Source organism: Haliotis cracherodii, unplaced genomic scaffold, assembly GCF_022045235.1.
Source record: "Haliotis cracherodii isolate W230 unplaced genomic scaffold, xgHalCrac1.p SCAF_2, whole genome shotgun sequence".
Lineage (NCBI taxonomy): Eukaryota > Metazoa > Mollusca > Gastropoda > Lepetellida > Haliotidae > Haliotis > Haliotis cracherodii.
The window spans coordinates 56,088,630-56,108,544 of NW_027266275.1; the positions used below are offsets into that span (position 1 = coordinate 56,088,630).

A 19,915-nucleotide genomic window follows, 5' to 3' on the forward strand; every position below is an offset into this window, starting at 1 on the left:
TTGCGAACACAACCATCACAAGACAAATATATACAGAGGCACAAGGAAATAAATAAAAAATATGAAAAAATATGAATACATCATCCTCCCTTAAAGGTTGGTGATCATTTGGACAAATAACCTTGAAATAGACTTGCAAAGCATACGTAAGATACTTTATTTTCATCTTGGATACCTGCTACATATTGCCCCTCCCTATTATCTGAGAGGGATGTAATGATATGATATATCAGTTTAACACCACTTTGAACAGTATTCCAGTCTGTCACCGGAAGTGATGCAGATCTGTCACAAACATGGGTGCTGACAAACCTTGAAATATAATCTGGGTTAATCTGGGATTTGAACTTGCAATCATAGCTTTCTGCACAGCAAATAGAAGCTGCCCACCCCCCACCGCAGCCTGACAATGAGATAGGAGAGCAAATAATTACTGGTCTGCCCGAAGAATGACTGACCTTGAGACCTGGTTGCCATTCTCTCTTGGAAGCTGCTGCTGAAATCTTTATACTGGCATTTAACTACTGAGCACACAAACGCTTTTGACAATATTCCAGTAATATCACGGCAAGGGACACCAGAAATGGACTTCACACATTGCACCCACTGCCACTCATAGAAATGAGAGATTCCATGTGAATTTGGAAAGGTTGGCACAGAAACTAAATACTTATATTCAATAAATAATTAACATTTCCTTTCAAATCCTTTTAACTTGTTACTGGTTATGGTGAAGGATTCGCAATCCCCCTTTTGAAAACCAAAATGCTGGATCTGCCCTTGGTGAGTCATCATGACATTTTTACAAAGCTGCGTAAAACCCAGTGAACAGAAACAGGGTATGCAGTTTGATGACATTATGCAAATAATTCTGAAAAGATATATGCTTGTCGTAAGAGGCAACTAATGGGATCAGGTGGTCAGGCTCGCTGTCTTGGTTGATGCATGTCACCGATCCCAATTGCGTGGATCGATGCTCATAATATCAATCACTGGATTGACAGACCGCCATCATATAGCTGGAATATTGCTGAGTGCGGCGTTAAACAACAAACCAACCAACTTAAAAGATCCTCCAACTTTAAACATTGATTCATACATGATCCATTAATCCACATACTTCCATAGGTCACTTGTGAATACATCATGAAAAACGTAATAAACAAAACAAGTGGACAGAAAAACATTCTTTGGGAAAGAAGACAAAAACTTAACATTGTACTCTTCAACAAATAAAATCTTTTCTCATAAAAAACAACCTACTAAATCTGAAACAAACAAGGGCTGTGGCAAGTGATACTTCTTGTGTTGATAAGTACATTGACACATGACATTCTTGTTTAAATATATTATCTGACCAAAGCGAATTCTGCAGTAAAAGTACCAAAATTCTGCGGTAAAAACATAACTTACTTAAATTGGGAATTTAACGTGATACAAAACATAACCATTTGCCCCTCATTAATACAAACTCATTTTTTTCTTAACACATTTCAATCTTTTGCTTTTAGACATTTCTGGTTTGGTTTAATACCATAAGAACATTTAATCATGTAAATTAATCAGTTCAAATATTGTGTTATGGTATGATTTATATTTTGCATGTTTGAATTGTATGTTAAATGTTTGGGCATCATTTGAGTGCAAAATTTGAGAGAAAAGTCTGAAAATAAAGAAAGTTTCTGCAATTCTTCGGTATGCAACATTTTCTGAAAAATTTTCTGTGATTGCAGAATTTGTCTGGGACTGTATTCTACAGACAAACTGTCTCAGGCAAAGTGTCACAGTCCTTGTTATACAGATAAACATTCTTATAAAAACATAATAAAAGGCTTAAACAAAAATATTAAGGGTGAAATGTTATAACAAGGTCATGATACGAATCACTATAAGCATATAAACTTCTTGACTGTAAATAGTTCAGAGCAGGTTCAAAGGAAAGCTAGCTGTAGACACATGTTCAGAGGCGCTATTTTCTGCAGTGGATTTGAAACACTAATTACAACACGTCTTGCACTGACAAAAACTCTATGGATGTGTGTGTAATTAAACCAGTAGCAAGTAATTATTTTAACAAGTTTATCGTCTTGCATCAATACAGAAAAAAAATATTGTGTATTGTATCATCATCTCATGAAACTGATGCACTAGTGATGTATCGTTTCACCCCTTCCACCTGACCGACCCTAATCAGGAGTCCTCGATCCCAAACCTTTTATATTGAACTGCACCATAACTTGTATCTCTATCCCATAATTGTCCGTATTTTATGCCACTTGCATCATACATTTGTTGTACTTCATTATAGATAAACCAGTTTTTATAATTTGAAAGAAGGCTTTTACCATATTTCAATATTGAAATATTGTAAATTCCGTCCCCCCCCCCACCAACACACACAAAAATTAAACAAACAAACATTTTAAATAAATAAAAAGTAAAAGAAATGACTGAGCTCACCTATATTTGGATGTTCCGAAATAGACACTTTATATATTAAAATATTAGGGCTGGGACGAGTCAAAATTTACTACCCAGGTACCCACCACCCTATTAGGATGTCTCAAAAAGTCCGACTGAGAACATCTTTAGCATACCCCTAGCAAAACGTATATAGATACATGTATTAAACAATCTGGTCATTCATACACTGAAGTGTAGTCCTGTGGGTACCCGGGTCCTACTCAGTACCCACACGACCCGGGTACCCGAGTTACCCGTCCCAGCCCTATAAAATATCTTACCCATTAGCAGTGACATACAGCACAACTGCAGACAGTAAACACACACGGATTATGCATTACTTAGACATCATACATATGGCAAGGTAACATATATTTTTAAAAACTCTCTTTACATGAAGCATGAAACTTTATGATTGTTTTGGTTTACAGGCAACATAAAGAAATCATTAGCACTTTCTGAATCAAGACAACAATGAGACAGAACCCATTTTCATATTAAAAATGGCAGCTGGCTGCTATAAAAAAATCATGTACTGACTGCATCAAGTCATGAAAGACATTAACGTTCTGGAAACCAATAGAGTCATGTGTTGCAAGCAGAACCTTGGTGTATCAATAATCAGAAACTATTCAGCACCATAGATCTCTTTGGGGTATTTCAGGGCACAGGAATTCTCCAGTGCCCTTTTCTAGAATGGGGACTGTGCGGTCACCAATGGCTACTCAATATGAATAGTATCTTGATTTGGGATCACACTGACTGCATTTCAGCATGCACTGTTGGTTGCTCACACTGTCCAGCCCTTGTTTGTGAGGACTATATTATATATATATATGAAATAGCTGTAATATTGTCGAGTTTCAATTTAAACCCCATTCATTTCTTAACACAAATTAAATGTAATCTCAAATCTCAATTTGGATCATCAAAATATCTGTTTAGAAAATGCATATATGAGATTTCATGATCAATGAAAAAATCTACAATGATTTGCATTGTCCTTAGCTGCATAATCACTTATTAAAACACCTTGTGTATAAACTGAATGACAAAACACAACAATCAGCGTACATCCCAAGCAGAATAGTACAAGTAAAAAGACGAACATAATACCAAGGACACTTGACAGCATCCATGAACCCACAAACCTGAGTCGAGGCAATATGTAACAAATATTCACAACAATCACTCCGAACATGCAGAACGCTACTCACTTGCACACTCCACAGCAAACACCTACAATACTGTGATCATCATCATCATCATCATCATCATCTGCAATTTCCTCAAAGAGATGACTCATAATCTTCCCATTTGCAGAAAAACATTCAAGACAAAGATTAATTAGTAAGAATAACCAGCGAAATAGTTTTCTTCAAAAGTGAAATGGTTTCATTTCCATTATCAACTACTTTGTATATTATCCACTACTGAACTATTTACCAGGATACTGAAATATTTAACAGAAATAAAACATTTGTGAAATTTGGATCGACAGATCCATAAAGAAAGCAACTAAAACTAAATACCTTATATCAAAGTGTACAACAATAAAACTGAAAATCTCAAGTTTCTGAGGCAATTGCAGGAAACTTGATATGAAAACAATAGACCTTTTCAGGTATATAATTCAATGTAACATTGCACGGATTCATGGCAACATATGACTCCTAAATGATCACATACAGAACCCAGGACATATGTATATAAATCAGCTGAAGCAACAATCTCATTGAAATCCAATAATTTACATGAGAGGTCATGCCAGTGGACCTCCTAACCAGCCAATCAGCTTCAAGGCTTCTAAATTCTCGGTACAAGCGAAACATGTAGACTAGCATATCTGATTTCTGTATCAATCTGACTCATAAACAAACTGAAAGGATAAGTTCTGAATGTAGATGAATAAGGCAATCATATTGTAGTTATTTTATACTGTCGTTTCTGGGCGTGTTGCATCTACACCCAGAAGGGAGTACCTTTGAAGGGAAATATTCTAAATTCTGAAGTAGGAAAGGAATGAAGCCAATTGATTTAAGAAAGCTGACATGTGATTAGCTCCAAAACCCACTCAACCTGACCTTCATTTACAATGGGTTCACCTGACACAACCTCCTGTGGAGGGGTCCTCACATCTTCCCTCAAGGGTAATGTATTGGGAGTATTAGATCTGATTATAATGAAATTGCTTCAGGAAAACATAACATCTATACAATGAAACACCATAGCACTCCATCTTGCTGAAAATAGCACACTGTGTTCACAATTAAGGGTTCATAGGGGTTTGGTACTGTAGTACCTGTATTTGAATCTAGGGACACCGTCAGTCTTCAACATCACAGCTATGACAAGGACCCATTGACTTAATGCTTAATATTAAACACTGCCATACTATGGAGATTAGCCAGATTAATACCATCTTCCTGAGGCAAGGGAGTTAACTGACTATGAAAGTCCAGTTTCCACCCTTGCCGAACTAGGTTGGAATTTATGGGCTTGATTGTAGCGCCAATTAACAGTGGCTATTATGAGTTATGTCCCTTCTATGTCTGTCCTATTGACCAATCAGATTACACCTCTCATATCACTTGCATTTGCTTTAAAATAAAATTTGCGAAGTGCATCAAATCATGTGAGCACCTTGATTAATTCATGAACAAAATAGAAAATATCTGTTGATGCCAAATTGGCAATACATATGCAGTGCAAAGACTGCAATCACCCGAAATCTGCACAGCACTTTACGTACCAGATGACGATTTAGTTATGCGATTTTGATTGGTCTATGCATAGACTCGTTAGTCCAGCAAAAACATAACGCCAGCCTAGTTCAGCAAGGGCCAAACTGGACTCTTATAGGGAGTTAACTCCCTTGCCTCTGGAAGATGGACTAATACATCATTATTTAGCAACTTATAATACCAAGACAATCTAGCTAAAAATGCCCATATATTTCTGCAATGTATTAAAGGTGCAGTTAAAAAAAATCTGACATCGGGCTTTGATGATCAAAACTGATGTGAAGCCATATATATTTCAGTATGAAAGTGGTGATACAATACTGTATTAGTGTTCAAAATGAAGGCGGTCATTGAACCCTTGAGGTTTGCTCCTGTAGTATTTAAGTTTAGGGCCCCCCAAATTCTAACTTTTAACATCCGTGCAAAGACAAGGACATTTTAACTTTCATTATTACAGTCATCATTACTGCTGGGTCCTCTCTACAGGTCGGATTATAAAGTAGAATATTCTAAGCTTAAGTTCAAACTTGGATTTCAGGCATAGGTATATAAATAAATAAAAAAGATTTATTTCTGCTTTTAAACACAACTGAAAATTCCCATCACCGGCAGCACATTTCTCCACAGGCACACAATAAGCTAGTTTCGGTCTTGTCAGCTAGAAAATGAAGCTATCAGGTCAAGTACTTCAAAATTATTTTGGGCAAAAACAAAATGATTTTCAATTTTATCAGCAGAATTGTTTCTGCTATGACCATATGAAGTTTTTCCTGTGAATTCTATACACTTTCCTCTTGTCTATTCTCGGGCATTAAGTACAACGGGCTACCAGAACATCAACCAAGATCAATTTGGACATTTTCTCTTTGTTTCATATAAGGAAATCAAACAAAATAATGCAAAAAATGTACATCTACTCTTGACAATAAAAAAACCCAAACCAATAAATTAGCCTTTCTATGTTTTTTATAAGAAAAAAAAGGTTTAATGATCATTCACAGTATATATTGACACTACATATATGACTGTATGTTCTAATATACTACTAAATGTTAAAGATTCTTTTATAACACAATATTTAATCTGTCATGTCATGGTACTTTCATTACACTATAATTAATCTGTCATCTCATGATTCTTTCATTACACTATAATTAATCTGTCATGTCAGATTATCACTAGTTTTATGAAAGAATTGGATGTTCTTTCACTTCTTTTGAGTAGTATACTTCATATTGCCAGATCGATATCTGTTTCTTGTTCTACAAAGTTTCCAGACTATTATAACAGTCCAAATATGACTTGAACATGATCCTGTCAGACAACAAAAATTCCATGGAAAGTAAATATGATAAGAATTAAAGATATGATTTTGAAATAATACATTTCAATAATTCTTTTATTTTCTTTAAAGAACCTATTGTGTGAAAATGAAAAAACACAAGTACATGTACATGATTTGAAAAAAACACATCAATCATTAATGAATTGATTCCCTTACCAAGAATTAGGAAAGATGTATCTGTGAAACAAGGTGGAAATTGACGTGGCCTTAAACTATGTTACCAGTGAGGGATGCCTCCGTGCAGCATGGAACTGAGACCCTCAATACTGGGTTGTAAGCTCCATACAGTGATCACCAGACAACAGACACACTGGACATACACGTAGTCTACTCCCCTGACTACTGCTTACTGACACAGAACAGGGAACAAGCTGTGTTCAGATGGGGGGCAATGTCTCCAGCAGGGTCTTCCTGCGTCTGCTGCAGAATGGAGGCCATTTTGAAAGGATAGCGTGTCCTGTGTCACATCTTTGGTAACATTAAGAGTCATGGGAGATCTAGCGGAGGGGAATATTGACTATTCCATTGCAGAATGCTGCAATTCACAATGAATGATCAATATTTTTCTTGGCTTCAACATAACAGATGGATGTGGTATTGGTTGGGAACTGACATATATTTTAAGGACAAAATTTGTATTATTTGGCTTGAAATACCAAAATGTGCGAAATAATCAGTTTTCAACCGCAAATTACTCAATAATAAACATATAATAAAATTTATATCTATATTACCTGATTCCATCAACAAGAAAACAGAGCCTACAAACACTGTAAACAAGATTCACTTTCAAAGCAGTTTTGCCTGATTAATAACAAAACAACTCATCTAAACATATGAAATTCTACCAAGCCAAAACAGTGCTGTTAACATGGTGTGATTAGATCAAATATAATTAAAACATAACAATGACTTGTTCAAGCACTGGCCAGATTAGAGTCTGGTTGTCCCTCCAACAAACTATTCCAAAGTTGCCATCAAAACACTTTCTTGCATGTTTCCATGAGAATCCCCATTACAGAGTCATAGAACCGGCGCTCTGGCATCATGAGGTCAAGCATGATATCGGAGTGGTCGCAGCCTGGCAACACCCGCACCGTCACGTCCGAGAAAATGTCACTTAGTGCATCACTGAATCTGGTTGTCGATGACAATGGAACGACTTTGTCTTCTGTTCCGTGGACAAGCACCATCTTTGGTAGGCTGGAGACGAAAGGAGGTAAAGTGAGTGAGTGAGTGAGTGAGTGAGTGAGTGAGTGAGTGAGAGAGATGTGTGTGTGAGTGAGTGAAATGTGTGAGTGAGTGAGATGTGTGAGTGAGTGAGTGAGTGAGTGAGTGAAATGTGTGAGTGAGTGAGTGAGATATGTGAATGAGTGAGTGAGTGAGTGAGTGAGATGTGTGAGTGAGTGAGTGAGTGAGTGAGTGAGTGAGTGAGTGAGTTAAAAACTATGCGATTCAATATATGCACAGTTACTTACGTTTACAGGAGCACTACTTTACTGCGCATGTCATTATAGTCATTTGCGGCAATAGAGGCTTGTTTTGACGTTTGCAAATTTTTCAATAAAAACAATAAGTATATGATAAAACAACACGAGACACCAAGGTTGACAAATTCAATAGGTTTTGTGTACTTAAGATTACATATTAATTTGTCCTATAAAATAAGAAGAAATAGCAGCTGTTGAGACATTTTCTCCCCTATCCATGGGTGATTTAGTTTACAAAATACTAAATGTCATGGCTAATATCATAAATGAACAGAAATTTCAATACAGTGATAGGAAGACTGAAGACTGTATCTCTAACGACTAATGTTCGTTTCAGGGCGAGTTCATGGTGAGTTGATGTGATTTGTTGATCAGTTCATACAAGATTTTGCCGAAATTAATGTAAACAAAATTGAACGAAATCTTAGATAATAGTAACATAATGGATTACAAAGTACGTCTAGATACACAATGAACACTTTTATAGCCAGATAGTGTAATAACCGGACGAACTTGGGTACTTCAATACTGATTTGTTAACATGTTTCTTCCAGTGTTGTGTGCTCAATAACATCGTCGTGTTGTGAAATAAAACCAAAGCTGCCCGCACTAAATTTCCAAAAGAAATTCCCTGGAAAACTATTCTTTTATTCTCGTCAGCCTAACCAGGGTGAAACTAGGATTCAAACCCACTATCACAAGTTCTGGCCCACCTAAGGGAAGCAACTCTTCACATCAACATTGCCGCATTGTAGACCACTTGGCCACCTGTACTGCTTTGTTTAACTCACATCACTGTATAATAACCTGATTGTGTGACATCATGGCACATAAAATGATTTTACAACTGGTAAAGGATGCATAAATCAACAAACTTTCAGCCTTGATAAGACTTTACATGCTTAATGAATCGAAAACTCACGATGAAATCTATGATTGCAACTTGATGTCCTCACCATAATGTAATGACAAACTTCAAGGCAAAACCAGTGAAAAAATGTAAAATTATGCAAAACAGTCTAACAACAAAGAGAGACATTGCTGCCAATATGTTTTCTGATGGTCCATTACATTTTTCACATTTCTATGCAACCTCCATTTTCTAGCTTGGGGCCCCAATGTCTAACCTGGGGCCCCTACAATAAAGGCTTGGAGTTCCTTGGGCCCCATCTAAGGTAGCCCAGGTAAATCCCTTTTCCTGCAGCACTCTTTCTCACCTGATACTCCTGCCCAGGTTTTTAATAATGACTGTGGGGGAAAACCTCTCAAAGTGATCCTCCCCATACATGGCTCTCCCCATGCTGGAGATGTCCTCGACGCCCCGCCCATACTCATGGACGTAGTGGTCGGCGATGTTGTAGACGCCAGCTAAACCTGCAGCACACAGTTGGAGGTATGTACTTAACAAGGAATGAAAGGACCGGTACATCAAGACATACAATACCTAAGTGTAACATATGTTGTTGTAATATCTTTTGTGGAGTCCCATTCAGGATTCAACAACACACACACACACATTCATATCTAAAAACCAGCAGAGGTTGCAGGGGACCAATTCTCACCTAGAATCCCCTAGGGTTATTCACTTCTGTGAATCTAAAAAACAGCACATACCTACAAATGCTTTAACCGACTTGCACAGATCCACCAGGGTAGCATGTCTTTCAATATCCTTGGGTCGAACAGTCACAACTGAGTCATCGTCCCCACTATCCTCCTCTTCCTCCTCCTCCCCACCTCCTCCCTCCCCACCTCCTCCCTCCGCCACGCCCACCTGCTCAGCCCCCTCCTCCGTGGGACTTGCCAGGACGTCCATACTGTCGTCAGAGGGTCTGCTCTCACTGCTGGCCATAGTGGATTCTTTGCCCGCTTGCTGCCCATTGAGGACTTCAAACGTACTCGTTGCACTGTTATTAATGTCATTAGTGTGCTGGTCCCCGTTATCACTGAGGAGGGCGAAGGACTCGGAAGACCCGGAGCTGCCCTCCTGACCTTCCTGTTCCTCCCCGTTACTGTTGTTGTTGGATCCAGTGTAGTGTTGGTCGTCAAACTGGAGTTGCCTCCCCTTGATGGGCTGGATCTGTATGCGTTCGTCGTGCAACAATTCCAGAATTGCCATGGACGACAGATGGGCCCCTGATGAGTGGCCAATCAGCATTATTTGATCCTGTACAGATGAAAATGAATCAAAACATATTGAAGCGAGGTGAGGTGAAATGGGTTTAACTTGGCATTCCAGGTTATTGCACTTATGTAGCAATGTGGGTGTGTGCGTGCGTGTCTGTGCTAGTCTGGGCCAATGTCTGGGCTAATGTCTGTTTTATAGTGTTAGCCCACTCAGATATCTTGCCGAAGCTGAATGAATATTATAAATACCACACTAAGACACAGAAATCTGTTTTTTATCCCCTTAATACCGAGTGCCAGAGGCAGGGTAACAACAAATAGCATCTTTTAACATTTTTGGGTATGACATTGCGAGGAATCAAACCCAAAACCTAATGAAAGAAAAAATTGTTCCCCTATCTATAGTCAGGGATTCACAGAATGCAGAAATCCTGCTAATTTCAACCAAAATATTCTTAATCATATTTTGATAAGTCATACTTTAGGCAACATATTTATATCAAATTATGAAGGTTGCAATAAATGGTACTGACTACTAAATCATGCTGAGGAAAAGCAGGACTAGTTACAAAGTCCGAGGACTAGTGAAATCAGGTTTACACTTGTACTATGGACTAGTCTTTAAGAAAACCAATTTGTTGACTAAAAGGAAACACAGATAGACCATGTCTCTATAGACCATAGAACATGTACCATATTTTCGTGCATACTTCACACTCTTTCCCCAAGTACATACCTTGTTGCCTCCGTACGTGTGGATGTTCTCATGCACCCAGTTGATCCCGTCCACCACATCCTGAACCATATCATCCACATAGCCCTGGACACAACACAATAGTAACTATGGCAACCAAGGAATATCGGATTTGGGTTTTACACTGGTTGGTTTGTTGAGCAATGCTGCACTCAGCTATATTCCATCTATATGATGGCAGTCTGTAAATAATCGAGTCTGGACCAGGCAATCCAGTGATTGACATCATGAGCATCGATCCACACAATTGGGATACGATGACATGCATCAACCAAGTCAGTGAGTCTGACCACCCGATCCCGTTAGTTGCCTCTGGATCCGCCTATAAGCCAGAAACATTATACGTTTGTTTGAGGCGTAACAACATGAACTAAAGTACTCACGGAAATGAAAAAAACCCTGTTTTTTTCGACCTCAGATCTTAAATAAATGCAGTTAATATACAAAATATGTAAATATTCAAACAACTAAATTAGTACTAATTGGGCCGTGGCACAAATACAGCATATCAAATGTTTTTATGCCTTTTTACGCGTAAAAGTGTGTAAAAATGTGAATAAAACAGACTATTGTGATACAGGGCATAACCCCATGTAAGTAGATCAAGGTGACCTATGACACCTTGACTACAGGTGAGAACAGGTGCATAATGCCTATAGTCTGTTTCTGCTATGTCAATTTGGACTTACTTTTATTTTTGAATGTTGAAAGTGCCGACAAATTACTTCCTGTAAAGTACATTTTGTATTGTTGACTGAGATCAAAGTAGCAAATCCAGACTAGTACTTTTCGAGTTGTTTTGTCATTTCGTATTTACAGCTACGTAACACTTTGTGTCGATTTTTAAATTGAGAAAAACAGTTTTTTTTCATTTCCGTGAGTACTTTAGATATAACTAACAATGGTAATAAGAGACTGTACAAAAGAAACTGGATATTACAGAATAGTTACGGCACAATCAAGCTAGGTTAAAGTTTCAATGAAGACAGCTTATATCATACTTGCATGAGCAACAGATGTTTTCCTATTCCCAAACAGAATACTATCTCCTTACCACCGATCAATCCATGATAAACAGATGTTTTTGATGGTTCAACGTTATGTCATATTATGGAACTTAGTTTTGAGTTCACTATAACCAGGATAATATACCGTATTCGACATAATAAGCGCTCAGGGTGCTCTCAAAATTAGAAATAGGGGACTTATTAGACTATTAATTTGGTGAAAAAAAACAGAGTTGTAAGATAAATTTTGTGCTTTATGCTGACAGCCTGAAATGTTTATATACGACAGATATATTTTCCCAGAATTTAATTGCCCATGATTAAGGGTGCATATAACACACGAATGCGTATTATACGCAATTAAATAAGTCTCATGTACATTGATCAATCGGAAAGGGTGCTAATTTGGATTGTTTACTAGCCAATATATTAGCAAATATCGCCATTACAGTGGCGCGCTTATTATATTACAGTATGTTGTAGCAGTATCTCTCTGCTAGGTACATATGGTCATATGCGTCTGTGTTATGTTTTATACTACAAGCTGGAGGCAAGTGGTACAAACCTAACAGGGGACACATAAAACCACATGTACCCTGAACGCAAAAAACCACATGTACCCTGAACGCATAAAACCACACATACCCTGAACGCATAAAACCACATGTACCCTGAACGCATAAAACCACACGTACCCTGAATGCATAAAACCACCCGTACCCTGAACGCATAAAAGCACACATACCCTGAACGCATAAAACCACACGTACCCTGAACGCATAAAACCACACGTACCCTGAACGCATAAAACCACACGTACCCTAACGCATGAAACCACATGTACCCAAATGATTCTGCTACAACGAATGTAGCATACTGACATGTTTTGATGTGCCATTGTAAAAGAATTAGAACAAATTCAAAATTGATGTCACATGATTTTCATTGACTCGGATAAAGAGTGCAGCTCAAAGCTGGGTATAAGTGATTTATTCTCCCGTTCACAAATCCACATGCAGCCTGTCTTCTTCTTGGTGGGGTATAAGGGATTTATTCCCCTGCGGAGAAATTTATTTCCCTCCCAGGCGGGATACATAATAATTTATCAAGATCATGTGAACCAATCAGATCTTATCATTCTGTCGTGAAGGTAGGATAACGCTTTTTGTTTCATACTGATGCAACACTACATTCCGGAACAACACTAAACCAGGATTTCAGTTTGGTGCATTACCCATGACACTGGCTAAATGTCCTTTAAAATGCACTAAGATTTTTTTTTTAAACATGGTAAAAATAAAGAAGAATGTCCAAAAACCCCTGAGCAAGACTTGCAAGGTTTCGTTTTACACCTCACGTCATTTGCCTCATTGTGACACAAAAGATAAGACGTCACAGTCGTATATAGAAAAGTGACAAATCTCCTGTTCCCAAAACTTTAAAATACATTATCTTTGAAAAGTTCTCATGTTTTCGGCACAAAATGTATTGCCACACATACTTTGAATATTATAGTAACCATAACATTGAATTTGTAACCTCTAAATGTACATATCATGATCTGAAAATGCCTACTGACAATAACAGAAAAAAAAGTACAGTCAAGTCTTGTTAATCCAACAATCGGCTTTATCTGACACTAATGATGGGAACCGACTAAATCAGTGCTATTTAGACCCGTTAATCCGAGAGTCTCGCACTCCGACTCCGACACACCTAATTTGCAATGAATTACCGAAATCACTCATTAATCAGTCTCGTTAATCCGACACAGTGATCAGCGTACTCCGTGGTCATCTGTCCGCGAGTACACAGCCTGTGCTGTCATGCGAGACGAATCGGCTGGTAGCTGTATAACAATAAACAATTAATGCTTTAAATAAAGAAAACAGGATTAATCTCATGCTTAGTTTACCTCAATCTCACGTCAGAACAACCTTTCGACCTACCAATGAAATAACTCACAGGAAGTCAACGTTAGCCACTTAGAAAGCAGCTTTCTTAAGCATTGTGGTACCAGTTTCAAGCTTGCAACGTCAATTCCAGACTATGCTTTTTAAAGTATTTTAAATAAGTCATACAGTCCGTAACAGTTGTTTTGTGTTAAACTTTAGAGGCTGCATGAATAGAAAACATATTCCGCCAACAATGTAACATAACAATATGAATATTTATTTTTTTATTACGTGTTTGAATCGTTATCTATCGTGTAGTTGTCCGATTTTCGATCACAAATGTTGATACAACTTAATTTCTTTTAATCCGACATAACTATATGTAACCATGGATGTCGGATTAACAGGACTTGACTGTACTATTCTATCAATATTACATTACAATAATAGCTTCCACTGTGATGCAGACATCAGATTGGCTATTTCAGTCCGAGGGGGTACTTTGTGATTTGATAACCTCTGATTGCCCAATCACAATCGAGTAATGCTAGAATGTATATTTAGTAACAAGACAAAATGACATATACTCAAGAGATTATACTGAACATGATGAAACATTAAATATAAACACAGTATCTACATACAGGACCCTTACCTGTGGATACAGTGAGTAGTTGAGACAGCAGACAATCACCCCCAGTTTGGATGCAATCTGCATGCACAGCAATCCATACCTGCTCTTGTCCCCCGATCCCCACGCCCCCCCGAAAACGAAGATCACCACCGGGCGCAGCTCAACAGGGTTGTGGGGAAACGGGGAATACACATCTAATGTCCGGTCATTGCGTCCGTAAGACAAATCCTGAAAAACAATAACACATCTTTGACTTGTTTATCTCACAAGTAAATCTCCTGTCATCAAGAAACAAACAAATGTTCTCATTGCACCTAAAATAAAACTTTGAATGGTTCAGGATGGTACCAGTTATGTAATTTTTTGTTTTGTTTTTCACTAACAAAACTGCCCCGTGAACATGGTGAAGATCCGAGGTAGAACAGGTCTTCAGCAACCCATGCTTGCCGAAAAAGGTGACTTTGCTTGTCGTAAGAGGAGACAAACGGGATTGGGTTTTCAAGCTCGCTGACTTGGTTGATGCACGTCATTGTATTATGATTGCATGGATCAATGTATAAAATGTACAAGCTTTAAAAATATTTACCCATATTTAAACAATAATGGCTCGCTTATTACAATCAGATCTTGGCAATGACGGACAAGTCCATTTTATGAACAGGGTTTTTTTTGTTTGGTATTTTCGGAATATTCTCACAAACATCCAAAACAATTAAAAATAAGTATATATATATATATTTTGTTCACAAACGTCATTCTTAAAGCCTTACAGAAAATGGTGAAACGTCTAACTGTCAACAACTGGGTACTACAGTACGAGTGAGTTAGTGAGTTCGGTGAAACCCACGAGCACGGGTATGGTGCTGACAAACCTAGAAACATAATTGGGGCGTACCGGGATTCGAACCCACAATCATAGGCTTCTGGCGTGCCCAAGGGACGCAACTCTGCACAGCGAATCGCGGCGCCAGACGTCTGTGCCACCCGTGCCCCCCGTGCCCCCACTACAGTATGAAGTGGAACAACACACAACTGTATCAACATGATCAAAGATAGCATCATCCATTTAACATCATCAAGTTGCGAGCGTGTGTTCGAATCTCCAGAAATGGCGTCATGATAGGACAATGTTAATTGCTGGCCCCTTGGCCCATGGCCAGTTAAAATTACAAAGGGCTTGCTGAAACGTAAAGCAGATGGCCTGTCTGGCTAGTCAAAATTTCACCCCTTCTCCATAAGTTGGACACTGCTCATGAATCATGTAATTTCGAAGAGAAAATAATTAGGCGGGATGAGGTCGTGTAAATGGTTAACCCAAAGAAAGATACATGTTGATCACCTCAGTAGAACGACAACCGGATGCCACTGTGTACGACATCTTTATTTGCTCAAAAATCACCACGAAATGAGGCAAATGGAAGCCAAGATTTAATCTCAGAGTGCAGGAAAAGATGTTTCTGGGGTGAGGAGTTCTAAAATTGTCACACCCCTGCTAGGTGGCTATGCGACCTCAAGTTCAGCAACTTCGTGGCCTCCACCATTACCGATTTAGTTTTAGGCCAGTTAGTTTGGAGATTCACAGAAGGGCCAATTACTTTTAAACAAGCAACCCCTACTGGCTACATCCAAATTTGTTGCTAAATCTAGCCCTGTTAAGCAACATTGTTCGCAGAGAATAGTTGGCTGGGTGACACTGTTTGGCAAGTTTGACAGCCAAGGGTTTGTAGGGCTTCGGTCCAGCCCCACACTCAATCACCTGTTACATGCGGTGTCTCGTTAGGCAAGACAATTTGTTCAAAATATGCCACTGTTCACCCAACAGTGAATGGTGAACAGAAATGTGAGTGTTAAGTGTTAACCCTCTAGGCAACATTGGTCATATACTCCCCAGGGAGCTGATAATTAAATTTGAATTTACACTGATTCATTGACTGTGGTAATAATGTAGTTCTTTGAGCATGCTTTAGGGTGTGGATTAAGAGTATTCTGAATAAGCACATTATTATTATTAATATTATTATTATTAGCATCATCATTATTATTATTATACATTGCTAATATTCACCAATACATTTCTGTTTATCTGTTACAGGTAAACAAAATATGGTGACTGACATCTCATATTTTCCACCAGCCATTCTGAACACGTTAATCTTAGAATTTAATGGTCCAGATTAACATTGACAGGCAATTACTAGTGGACCAAGTTACAATTTGTCAACAACCTACATATACAATTAATATAAATATATAAAACTTTACAAATTATTGCTTTCAATAATTTTGCATCTCACCTGGATATGCAAAGTCAACAGTCTAAAATGTCTACAAAGACAGACAATACTAACAGCCCCCAACATAAGCACACTTGACTTTCAGACCGGTAAGCTGAAAATATATTACCAGATACCTTAGCAAGGATGGAGCGATCAGCATTGCTGTAGAAAAATTTCCATCTGAAGTACAATGGGGCATACTTAAAGATGAGCAGTTTCTGCAACACAGCATAGTTCAGAGCATACACTTTTCGTGGATGGAATGCTCGTTTGTACTTGTCCCGAGACTGTGGCCATCCATATAGGACATTGCATAAGAATGCCACCGTATATGGCACAGCCACTGCTGAAGATGCTAACAGAAATACACTCTTCACTATCTGCTTCAGCATTTTGGTATCTGCAAGAGAAAAAGGAATTTACAGTTAGGCTAGAGCAATCATTCCCACCCACCTCCTCCATTTATTGAATACAAGATGTTATGACTGGAGAATTCAGCCCCCCGAATTAGCTGACCCATACAAAATTGCTGATCTTTTTGATTGACCCATACAGAACTATAATCTGTGTATATGTAAGTTGTACTTTAAGTGTGTGTAGGTCAGCTAATGAATAAATGTACTTCATTATCATTGATTATCATTATCAAAATGATAACGAGAGTGAGTGTTGTTTTACGCCACAGTCAGCAACATTCACACTATATCACAACGTCCTGTAAAAAAATCAAGCTTGGGCCGGACAAACCAGGGGATGATATTAGAAGCAACGTCTTATGCAGCTGCGGCAGGGTTAGAGCAATAGCCCACTATCCCGGGGCTAGTACACATTTACCCATTGTTTTAACGTTACGTGGGCATTTTATCTTTACCTGGGCCAGTAAAGCTTGTGAGTTCAGTTCTAACCCTGTGGGGCATGATGACATGCAATCATTCAACCATGTAACCAAGCCTGACCATACAATCCAAATTACTCACATCATAGAAAAGAGTGCTAGGATTTGTTATCACTTCCATTACCCACGTAAGTCACGTTATACTGGCAGTTTCTTTCCGTTTAAACTTAAATTTAAACCATGTGTTTAAAATAGTCGTAACAATATGTATGAATTTTGATTCATGATCTTGAAACATTTGGAGTATCCACTGGCCATGATGATTATCAATATTGTATAACATTTAACTTCCAGTTGGTCAAGCAGGTCAGTTCTACTGAAGGGGTCATTGTACCCCAAGTATGTTTCTGTATACAAAAATATACCCTAGCCAAAATCAAATACAGAAATGTACCATAGGACGAGTCCATTCCTCATTGCATTCCATGAACGGATTGCGAAGAGCTCTTAACCGGTTCCTTGAACGCACTCAGTTCCACTTTGTCCAAACATGACACAATTCGTCCAATTAAATCTCTTTTTCCTTTTTAACAAAATATTTTTTTAATTGTGTCTTACTGTTGGATGAGATGCATTCCAGTGTGTTATATAAGAAACAAGCATACACAGTGTATATTCTGCCAGGCACACATTATTACCCAGCATGCACCTATAATCAGGCAAACCTGAACAACATGAACCGGTTCCAGGTTGACGAATATGGACTCATCCGTCTGTTTTGGTACCGGATACATTTCTGTATTCTGATTTTATCTAGGGTACATTTGTGTATACAGAAATGGGGTCCATATCTGTAGTACTCTTGCTGACAACGACCCCTTGAATGTCAGTACTGTCGATCTCAGTTTCATTTTTCATGTGTATGATTTTTTATTTCACCCCTCAGGACAACGTTCCCTGGCATTAATATTATGATGACAACTGAACGTGGTTGACAAATTGCAAAATGAAACGTTGTATTTCTGAATTTTCCGCCACCTATGTTATCTGGATGATAAGCCTATGTCATCGTTGTTGTGATTGAGAATAACAATAGCATTCTGGGCTACGGGCCTATTTGCAACGTTGATCATGAGACTTTTATAGAAATGAAATAAGCATTACCAATTCTGATCGCATATAAACTGATCGAACAGATACCAACAACCTTGGTATGCATCACGTGTTAGCCTAGATCTGAATGTAATGTGTCTTCAGGTGATACAACGCTATCGCTTGAGGATAAGTCCTTGCCTAATTCTGATTGTATTGGTACATATAGAATACAGATGTAGCGTTTCGTTGTTGTATAACTAAATTATCACAATGTGAATATTACGTTTTCCCAAATTTAATTCATACCGCACCTGTTTTCATAAAAACGTCAAATTATTTTGACATTGGTCATCTGTTCATGTGCGCAGCCATCTTGGATATTTGGCGCCAATTTTTGGCCACTGTTTCGCACATGCCCCGAGTTCCATTCGCGCGAAATATGAAAATCAGTTTTGACTTTAAATTTGGTTTTGTTTGTTTGTTTGTTCATGTGTGTGCATGTCGAGTAGAGAAACTTAGAACAGAACAGCTTCAGTTTTTGCCTCTTGAATATCCGAGTTACCTCATGGGTGTCGTAAGAGGCGACTATAACCGGATCGGATGGTCAGGATCACTGACTTGGTGGATGCATGTCATCGTATCCCACATTGCGGCATGGATTTTCCAGACTCGGATCCAGACTCGATGATTTACAGATCGCCTTCATATAGCTTGAATATTGTTGAGTGCGGCGTTAAACAACAAACAATGTATGTATACCATATTGAAAATTCCATGCTTGTTTGTAATTTGATATTGGGCAGGGAGTTTATCCAGATGGCGACAACTTGACTTACTGTATTCTCAGTGGTAACGACAACGGGGATTATGAAATAGAACCATCCAGGTAGGGATGCAATGAAGTCGTAATGCATTCAAATGCTGGCTGGTAATGCAGAACAGTGCCACATACAACATGAACACTTATAAAATGAAAACATGAAATCTGTCAAAGTGACAGGGACTTGAGAACAATGTACACACCTTTACCCATTTGGCGTGGAAGGTAACTCATCACACCAACATTTCGATTCTCTGACCATTAAGGACCGCCTCCGTGGTCTAGTGATAGAGCGTCCGCCCCGAGAGCGGAAGGCCCGGGGTTCGACCCCCGAACGCGTCATACCAACAGACGATGAAAGATGGTACTGTCTGGCACTAGATATTAAGGGGATAAGTCAAGGCCTGGTGATAAAACAAGGCCTGGTGGG

General features: G+C 38.5%; 1 protein-coding gene across 1 annotated transcript; it reads right to left on the reverse strand.

Moving 5' to 3' along the window:
* Positions 1 to 1,242: 1,242 nt before the first annotated feature.
* Positions 1,243 to 19,054, reverse strand: LOC139468271 (uncharacterized). Its single transcript, XM_071250128.1, has 7 exons — positions 18,977 to 19,054; positions 16,870 to 17,135; positions 14,481 to 14,687; positions 10,906 to 10,989; positions 9,657 to 10,209; positions 9,260 to 9,416; positions 1,243 to 7,755 (listed from the first exon to the last, which is right to left on the reverse strand). Exons 1-7 carry the CDS (start codon positions 18,984 to 18,986, stop codon positions 7,530 to 7,532), a joined length of 1,503 nt encoding a protein of 500 aa, XP_071106229.1. The 5' UTR covers positions 18,987 to 19,054; the 3' UTR covers positions 1,243 to 7,529.
* Positions 19,055 to 19,915: the final 861 nt, after the last annotated feature.